Source organism: Herpailurus yagouaroundi, unplaced genomic scaffold (genome assembly GCF_014898765.1).
Source record: "Herpailurus yagouaroundi ecotype Mexico unplaced genomic scaffold, PumYag 166, whole genome shotgun sequence".
In the NCBI taxonomy this organism is placed as follows: domain Eukaryota; kingdom Metazoa; phylum Chordata; class Mammalia; order Carnivora; family Felidae; genus Herpailurus; species Herpailurus yagouaroundi.
In genome coordinates, this window is record NW_024412407.1 from 6,030,074 (window position 1) to 6,040,103 (window position 10,030).

The following is a 10,030-nucleotide window of genomic DNA, read 5'->3' on the forward strand; positions in this document are numbered from 1 at the left end:
TGGTCCTGGTCCTGGTCCTGGTCCTGGTCCTGGTCCTGGTCCTGGTCCTTTATCAGTATGTGGATTGAGTGATGTGTAGCCAAAAAGTTTAGAAATGTTACCTGAGTGGGCAGGTGGGTTAATGGAAAGTCATGTTGAGTGCTGAATCAGAGCACTGGGTATTTCTTGCCTTTTTTACTCCCCAGTGTTTTTTTTTTTTTTTTTTAACTTTTTTTTTTTTCTTTTTAAATAATGGAGAGTTTTAACTTTGGGTTCAGAATTGAGAGCTCATGACACTCTCTTGTTTCCTTCCCTCTGATGTCAGCCTGCATTTGACCACATTTAGCCTGCAGTACACACCTCCTGTGGTGGCCTGTGTCTGCATTCATCTGGCTTGCAAGTGGTCCAACTGGGAGATCCCAGTCTCAACTGATGGGAAGCACTGGTGGGAGTATGTTGACGCCACTGTGACCTTGGAACTTTTAGATGGTAAGTTTTAGAGTAAGGGACCTTTGAAAGCGCTTGCTCTTGATCTGTCACATATCTGGCCCAAAGTGACTTGATTCAGAAGAAAATAGTTAGTTGAGGTTATTCTTGGTTTTTACTTGGTGCTTTAAGTTTTTCTCAAATGTTCTATTTCATTTGTAGAACTGACACATGAATTTCTACAGATTCTGGAGAAAACTCCCAACAGGCTCAAACGAATTCGGAATTGGAGGGTAAGAATTTTTGCTGTCAGCTTGTGGTACAAAACTTTTTTTTCTTCTTTTGACTGCACAGTGAATATAGCAGAATTGGATATGTACCCCATGTTTGGAATTTTCCTTTTCTTAGTTACATACTGATAGCTTCATAGCTTGGATACTGGCCCAGAAGTCCATGGTGGTAGGTAATAGCAGAATTTGTTTTGTGTTGTGCAACTCCTGTGATATAGTCAGTTAGCAACATTGGTTGAGTGTTTTCTGTGTGGAGACTTTTGGGAAAAGTATGGCTTCTCTGAGTCATAAAGTGTTGACTTCTGGTACAGGAAAGATGGAGTTGCAGGGTTAGAGCTGGTATCATGCTGTCTTTGACATTATTTGCTTTTTAAGTTTGTTTTTTTTAATGTTTATTTTTGAGAGAGAGACAGAGCATGAGCAGGGAGGGGTAAAGAGAGAGGGAGACACAGAGTATGAAGCAGGCTCCAGGCTCTGAGCTGTCAGCACAGAGCCCGATGGATGTGGGGCTCGAATTCACGAACTGTGAGATCATGACCTGAGCCAAAGTTGGACACTTAACCAACTGAGCCACCCAGGCACCCTGACATTGTTTGCTTTTTAAATGGATTTTAGAACTTTGTTTTTATTTAGATTGCAGGCTAAAGTTGTATTTCAAATATTTTTCAAAGTTTTACTTATGCATAATGGAATCTTTTTTCCCCCTAGTGTCAGATAAAGTTTGTTTTAAAATGTTCCCTGCATTCTCAGAAATCCAGATTGATAAACTTAATTCCATTCTTCTGAGCTCAGTGAATTGTAGAAAATGAGTTTGCCTAGGATTCAGAGGGGGCTTATGAGTACATAGGTCACCATGGTAATCACATCACACCTCACCAATATTTCTGGAATTTGCTTTTGGACTAACTGCTGTCCTATGCAGTCATAAGGCATAGACGTTCACAAATGGATTTTAGATATGCACAGATTCATTTTTTTAATTGCCTGTAGCATTGGTATAGATTAATGTAACTTTTTTGGCAGGTGATACAACACCTAACGAGGTTGACCCCTTTAGCAGATTTTTGCATATACAGTACTATATTGTTAAACTACAGACATTATGTTGTATAGTGGGTCTCTAGGACTTACCTTGTATAACTGGCACTTTGTACCCTTTGACTAACATGTCCTTGTTTTCCTCCTCCCCCCAGGCCACTATCTGTTTTGTCTATTTGAGTTTAACTATTTTAGATTTCTCATATAAGTGAGATCATGCAGTGTTTTTGTCTTTCTGTGTCTAGCATATTTCACAGCAAAAGGCCTTCCAGGTTCGTTCATATTATGGCAGATGGCTGGATTTCCATCTTTTTTTCTTTTTAATTTTGGTAAAATACATATAACATTAAAGTTACCATCTTAACTATTTTTTTAAAATTATTTTAATGTTTCATTTATTTTTGAGGGAGAAAGAGAGAGAGACAGAGACAGCACGAGCAGGGGAGGGACAGAGAGAGGGAGACCCAGAATCTGAAGACAGGCTCCAGACTCTGAGCTAGCTGTCAGCACAGAGGCTGATGTGGGGCTTGAACTCACGAACCATGAAATCATGACTTGAGCCAAAGTCAGACGCTTAACTGACTGAGCCCCCAGGGGACCCCATCTTAACTATTTTTAAGTGTATAGCTCGGTAGTATTAAATATATTCATATCGTTGTGCACCCATCATTACCGTTCACCTCCATAATTCTTTTCATTCATCTTGTAAAACTGTAACTTTATACCCATTAAATAACTACCTATTCCCCCTCCCCCAACTCCAGCCATTGACAACTACAATTTTGCTGTCTTTATGATTTGACTACTGTAAGTACCTCATAGAAGTGGAATCATACAGTATTTATCTTTTTTTAATGTTTATTTCTGAGAGAGAGAGAGAGAGAGAGAGAGAGAGAGAGAATGAGTGGGGGAGGGGCAGAAAGAGAGAGGGAGACACAGAATCTGAAGCAGGCTCCAGGTTCCAAGCTGTCAGCACAGGCCCCAACGCGGGGCTCGAACTCACAAACCGTGAGACCATGACCTGAGCTGAAGTCAGTCGCTCAACTGACTGAGCCACCCAGGCACCCACAGTATTTATCTTTTTGTGGCTCATTTCATTTAGCATAATGTTCTCAAGGCTCATCCATGTTGTAGCTTACTGAGTTTTGTTTCTTTTAAAGGCTGAGTTATATTCCATTGTGTGTATGTACCACATTTTCCTTAACTATTCATCTGTTGATGGACACTTGGGTGGCTTCCATATTTTAGCTATTGTAAATAATGCTGCTGTGAACATGTACAAGTATTTCTTCAAGACCTTGCTTTTGATTCTTTTGGTTATGTACCCAGAAGTGGAATTGCTGTTTTTAATTTTAATTTTTTGAAGTGATTCTTAAAATTTTTTAATTAGAAAAATAAAAAAAAATTTTTTTGAAGTTCAGATTGTTCTTTTTGTTGTTATCTGTGCCATTGATGTTATATCCAGGAAGTTGCCAAATCCACTGTTGTGAAGCTTTTGTTCTGTGTTCTAAGAGTTTTAAGTTCTGTATCCATTTTTGAGTTAATTTTGTATGTAGTATTAGGCAAGGATACAGTTTCATTTTTTTGCATGTGGATATCTAGTATTCCTAGCACTGTTTATTGAAATGACTATCCTGTAGCATCTGGATGGCTCAGTTGGTTAAGAGTCTGACTTTGGCTCAGGTCATGATCTCGTGATTTGTGGGTTTGAGCCTTGCATTGGGCTCTGCTGACAGGTCAGAGCCTGGAGCCTGCTTTGGATTCTGTCCCTCTCTGTCCCTCCCCTGCTCATGCTCTGTCTCTCTCTCAAAATAAACATTAAAAAAAAAAAAAAAAAGACTATCCCTTTGCCGTTAAATGGTCTTGGCACCTTTGGCAGAAATCATTTGGCCATATATTGCATGGATTTATTTCTGGGCTTTCTATTCTGTTCATTTGTCTGTATGTCTCTTTATGCCAGTACCACACTGTATTACTGTACACTGATTACTGTAGCTTTGTAGTAAGTTTTGAAATCAGGAAGTGTGAATTCTCCAGTTTTGTTACTCATTTTCAAATTGTTTTAGCTATTTGGGGTCTTTAGAGATCCCATATGAATTTTAGGGTAGCCTTTTCTATTTTGCCAAAAAACATCATTGGGATTTTGGTGGGGATTGCATTGAATTTGTAAATTACTTAGGGTAATAATATTCACATTTTAACAATATTAAATCTTTGAATCTAGAACATGGGATGAGTTTTCATTTATATCTTAATTTCTTTCAACAGTGTTTTGCAGTTTTAATTGTACAGGTTTTTCACTTCCTTGGTTATGTTAGTTTTTTTTTTTTTTTTTTTTTTTTTGATGCTATTGTAAATAGAATTATTTATTTCCTTTACGGATTCTTCATGTACAGAAATGCAACTGAATTTTATGTGTTGACTTTGTATCCTGCTATTTTGCTGAATTCATTTATTTTGTGCGTGTGTGTTTTCTATGCCAGTACCACACTGTATTACTGTACTGTAAAACTGTCTTATTTCTTCCTTCAATTCTGTAGGTTTTGCTTCCTGTATTTTGATGGTCTTTTATTGGGTGTGTAAATGTTTATAATAGTTATAGTTGTTGTATTGAGCCTATTATTAATATATGCTCTTTTCTCTTGAAACCTTTTTTATTTTATTTTTTTAAAACTTCTTTTGTTTTAAAGTGTATTTGTTTTATATTAGTGTAGCCACCCTTGGGGGGTGCCTGGGTAGCTCAGTTAGTTAAGTGTCCTACTCTCAGTTATGGCTCAGGTCATGATATCATGGTTTGTGAGTTCGAGCTCTGTGTTGGGCTCCAAGCTGGTAGTATGGAGCCTGCTTGGGATTCTCTGTTTGCTCCTCCCCCACTCAAACACCCATGCAGTCTCTCTCTCTCTTTCTCTAAATAAATAAATAAATAAACTTAAAAAAAGTTAGAACCTTAAAAAAAAAAAAAAAAGTATACCACTAGCCACCCTTGCTGTCTCTTGGGTACTGTTTGCATGGTGTATTTTTTTCCCTCCTCCTATTTTCAAGTTTGGGTCTTAGGCTCTCAGTTGCTTGTAGAGAGCGTATATATAGTTGGACATATGTTTTTATGCATTTTGACAAAAATTTAATCTATTTACACTTAAAAGTAGTTATAAATGATACCATTATGCTTATGCTATTTGTTTTCTATATGCCTTATAGTTTTTTGTCCCTCATTTCTTACATTACTGTCTTCTTTTAGGTGATTTTTCCATAGTGAAAATTTTAAATTCTTTTCTCATTTCCTTTTGTGTGTATTTTATGGCTATTTTCTTTGTGGTTCTCATGAGGATTACATTTAACATCATAAAGTTATACTAATTTGAATTTATATTGGTTTAACTTCAGTAACATACATACAAAACTCCTCCTTTTAGCTGTGTCCCCACATCTTTTGATTGTTGGCTGTCACAAGGTTGTATCTTTTTTTTTTTTTTAATTTTTTTTTTTCAACGTTTATTTATTTTTGGGACAGAGAGAGACAGAGCATGAACGGGGGAGGGGCAGAGAGAGAGGGAGACACAGAATCGGAAACAGGCTCCAGGCTCTGAGCCATCAACCCAGAGCCCGATGCGGGGCTCGAACTCAAGGACCGCGAGATCGTGACCTGGCTGAAGTCGGACGCTTAACCGACTGCGCCACCCAGGCGCCCCGAAGTTGTATCTTTAAACATTGCATGCCCCCAGAACATAAACTAATAATCCTTTTAGATGCATTAGGCTCTTAAATTATATAGAAATTAAGATTTGAATTACAAACCAAAGTTACAGTAATAACTAGCTTTTACACTAATAATTGTGTTTTTTCCCTTAAAATGTATTAAGTCTCTTAAATCATGTAGGAAACAAAGGCACAGTTATAGACTATTTTTTTTTTTAATTTTTTACAATGTTACTTATTTTGAGAGAGAGAGAGTGAGCCCCCTTCATGGGGCTCAAACTCATGAACTGTGAGATCATGACCTGAGCTGAAATTAAGAGTCGGGAGCTCAACCAACTGAGCCACCCAGACTCCCCTAAGGGAGTTATTTTAAAGTCTTTGTGTAGTAGATCTGCCATCAGGTCTTTTCCAGGGGCATTTTTTGTTGATTTATTTTTTTTCCTTATGGGCCATACTTTCCTGTTTCTTTAAATGCTTTGTGATTTTTTTTGTTGAATGCTGGCCATTTGAATCTAATAATGTGGTAACTCTAGAATCAGATTCCTAGGGTTTTCTGTTTTTGTTATTGTTTTTGGATGTGGAGTGGATTTGATTTCGTATGGTGTCACTGATGAGGATCAGCCTGAGGTGTAAACTTAAGGTATTCTCACTTCTTTTCTGATCCTTTCCCTGGGAATGTGTGGTCCAAGTTTTCTAATGTCCTGATCTTTAATGTCTGGCTCCCCAAAGGGGAAAAAAGTGAAAAATGAAGAGGAGAAAGGATGCAGGTGCTTCAAATCCCCTGGAAGTTACTTTAGCCAGAGGGGGAGGAGCTTGCAACAGTGGAGGGAGGCACAACAACAGTGGCTGCCTGCCTCTTGGTCTGTACCTCTGTGATCAGAAGCTGCAATCAGGGGTCAAAGCACAGAGCTTGATATTTGTAGGATAGTCTTTTGCTGGTACTGGCTTCCCCAAAGTGTGTGCAGGCTATTCCAGGAGCAGGTGCACAACTGCCTTCATTGTGGCTGGGGTAGGAGATGGGTAGTTGCTGATGTGCTGAGAGATGAAACTGATATAAGTTAACCTCAATTTACTGTCCAAGGCTTGCCCCAAAAGTTGCAAGCCTTCAACGGACTCCAGAATAGTTACTTCAGACAGATTCTGCCAGTCCAATTGTTTTCTAGGTGGGGAGACAGATTCCTGGTGCTTTCTACTCTTGACATTTTCCCAGAATCCTCCTCTTTTTTTTTTTTTTTTTATGGCTAAGCATAATTTCATTGTATGTAAGTACCACATTTTGCTTATCCATTCACCCATCGATGGATGGACACTTGGGCTGCTTCCCTATCTTGGCAGTTGTGAATAGTGCTGCAGTGAACATGGGAGTAAAGTGATCTCTTTGAGATCTGTTTGTATGACTCTTGATTGAAAGTTTTTAAAATCTGACTTCTAGTGGTTATTGATCTCAGAGTAGCCAACTGCCTGTGCAGTATCTGAAACTTCCAGTGTTGCAGCAAGCACAGTCTTATTTTAGGTTGTGCTTATTTGTTTTTGTTTTCCATTTTATAAATTTCCTGAAGTGAAGAGATGTCATCTGCTTCATTCTAGGCATGCCAGGCTGCCAGGAAAACAAAAGCAGATGATCGAGGAACAGATGAAAACACTTCGGAGCAGACAATTCTCAATATGATTTCCCAGAGCTCTTCAGACACAACTATCGCAGGTTTAATGAGCATGTCAACTTCTTCTACCACAAGTTCAGTGCCTTCCCTTCCAGCCACTGAAGAGTCATCCAGCAACTTAAGCAATGTGGAGATGTTGCAGGGCGAACGTTGGCTGTCCTCCCAACCCCCTTTTAAACTGGAACCTGCTCAGGGTCATCGGACTAGTGAGAATTTAGCACTTATAGGAGTTGATCATTCTTTGCAACAGGATGGTTCGAATACATTTATTTCCCAGAAGCAAAATAGTAAGAGTGTGCCATCAGCTAAAGTGTCTCTGAAAGAATACCGTGCAAAGCATGCAGAAGAGTTGGCTGCCCAAAAGAGGCAATTAGAGAACATGGAGGCCAATGTGAAGTCACAGTATGCATATGCTGCCCAGAATCTCCTGTCACACCATGACAGCCATTCTTCGGTCATTCTGAAAATGCCCGTAGAGGGCTCAGAAAACCCTGAGCGGCCTTTTCTGGAAAAAGCTGACAAAGCAGCTCTCAAAATGAGAATCCCAGTGGCAAGTGGAGATAAAGCTGCCTCTTCAAAACCAGAGGAGATAAAAATGCGCATTAAAGTCCATGCTGCAGCTGACAAGCACAATTCTGTAGAGGACAGTGTCACAAAGAGCCGAGAGCACAAAGAAAAGCACAAGACCCACCCATCTAATCATCATCATCATCATAATCACCACTCACACAAGCACTCTCACTCACAGCTTCCAGCTGGTACTGGGAACAAACGTCCAGGTGATCCAAAACATAGTAGCCAGACAAGCACCTTAGCACACAAACCCTATAGCTTGTCTAGTTCTTTCTCCTCTTCCAGTTCTACTCGTAAAAGGGGCCCCTCTGAAGAGACTGGAGGGGCAGTGTTTGATCATCCAGCCAAGATTGCCAAGAGTACTAAATCCTCTTCCATAAATTTCCCCTTCCCTCCTCTTCCTACAATGGCCCAGTTGCCTGGGCATAGCTCAGACACAAGTGGCCTTCCCTTTACACAGCCTAGCTGTAAAACTCGAGTTCCTCATATGAAACTGGACAAAGGGCCCACTGGGGCCAATGGTCACAACACAACCCAGACAATAGACTATCAAGATACTGTGAATATGCTTCACTCCCTTCTCAGTGCCCAAGGTGTGCAGCCCACTCAGCCCCCTGCATTTGAATTTGTTCATTCTTATGGTGAATATCTGAATCCACGGGGTGGTGGAATGTCCTCCAGGTCTGGCAATACAGACAAACCCCGGCTCCCACCTCTACCATCAGAACCTCCTCCACCACTTCCACCCCTTCCTAAGTAAAGAAGAAGAGGAGGAGAAAAAAAACTTCCATAAAAACAACTTTTTTTTTTTTTAACTACTGAGTCTGGACTAAGGAAATTACTTCCCTCATGAAATACGTCACCCTTCTTGGACTAGGGAATAAATGAATATTGACATGCAGGTGGGAGGGTGGTAGAGGGGCTTGGTTGTTATATCTACTGCCTCAGAAATTTAACTATTTTATTATAGTTTTTACTGGTATTAGAGAGGTGAGAATGTGTTAAGCTGTGAAGGATTAAGAGTACTTTCTCTGTTCTTGGCCTCTCCACCTCCTAATTAGATCGATTAGAGTTGATGTCTTCCCTCTTCTTGCCAGGACTGAAATATGGAGGGTTGGTTTTATCAAACAGTTGTGGATCCTTTTGGTGTTTAATATTATCAGAAGAGAGGAAGTATTTAAACGTCAAAATCTTTTAAGAGACTTTTAAAAATAATTTAAAGAAAGTAAGTTATCTGTTTAGTTTTTTTTATATCATTGGGGAGGGGATAGGGATTTTGCTGTGTGTATGAGATACATAGCAATGACTCCTGGGGGGTGGGATTGGAGGGTGGGGGGTGTGTAGGGGGGATGGGAGGGTAGGCTTTGGCCTTGAGTTCTGATAGGCTCCGGCCACTTGAAGTGTTGAGACCTTTAAGTGTGTATGTAAGTGTGGGTATGTGCGTTTTTAAGTATGTGTGTTTAAAAATCATGTTTTATCTTTCCCTCCCTGTCCCTCACCATTTTCACTTCCCAACAGTCTACTAGAGAGAACACGGTGTGGCCTTTAGAACATAAAGGAAGGAAGAGGCATGTGTTTAACATGGTATTTTCCCATTTCTTTATGTTGTAATTGACTGGTAGCCTTCTAAATTCTAGTTTGGGCAAGTGTAGCCAGTGGCCTGACTCTGGACTCCATTATAAAAACTTTTACCCCCTTTTTCCTTTTGATGCAGAACAAAGGTGGGGTTGCGGAAGAAGGATTGGAGAGCAAGGGTGGCTTCTGCCCTACAGAATTGGGTGTGTCTTTTTTTCAAGTTGGGCTTTGGGAAAGTGTTCAAGTGAGAGCAGTCTCAGGGTCTCTGAAGGGAAGGGGGATGTGCTGTATATCCTGCCTATGAAAGCCCAGACCATATATGAGAATAGTTCTGGGAGAAGCCATGGAGCTAGAGGATACTGAAAACAATGAAATTGTGATTGGGTATTTTTAGGATATTGTGTTTTAAATTACATTATGAATGTAAGACTTGCTTTTTTATCTGTATATCTAAAGGGAAACAGCTGCATCCTTAATTTTTGCAAACCTATATGACTTCAGAGATTAGAGCTTGTGAATTTAACAGTACTGGTGTCATGAGGGTGAGCAAGCCTAGCCCACAGGTACAGATTGTTCATCTTTGGTGGCTTTAGCTTCTAGGCAGAGGTTTTTCAGGTTTCTAAGAATTTTTTTTAAAAAATGGATTAGGAGTCCTATTCTTATGGGTGTTTGACTATCCCAGATTTCAGGATAAGTGGTATTCAGGATCCTAGCACTCAACACTTTTGCTGAGGAAAAAAATTTTTCAAGGGGCTAGAAAGCATTCTAAGCCAAGTTGTGTAACTGAAAATG

The 10,030-nt window shown here is 39.8% G+C and overlaps 1 protein-coding gene across 3 annotated transcripts in view; it reads left to right on the forward strand.

The window, feature by feature from the left end:
* CCNT1 (cyclin T1) overlaps positions 1-8,504 on the forward strand; it is a 27,718-nt gene extending 19,214 nt beyond the window's left edge. For 2 of the 3 annotated variants that reach the window (XM_040488289.1, XM_040488291.1), the window contains exons 7-9: positions 305-468; positions 628-698; positions 7,017-8,504. In XM_040488289.1, the coding sequence (XP_040344223.1) occupies positions 305-468; positions 628-698; positions 7,017-8,423 (1,642 nt within the window). In that variant the 3' untranslated portion in view covers positions 8,424-8,504. The remainder of the gene's footprint in view (positions 1-304; positions 469-627; positions 699-7,016) is intronic. The other variant, XM_040488292.1, reaches the window with a different exon arrangement.
* Positions 8,505-10,030: the final 1,526 nt, after the last annotated feature.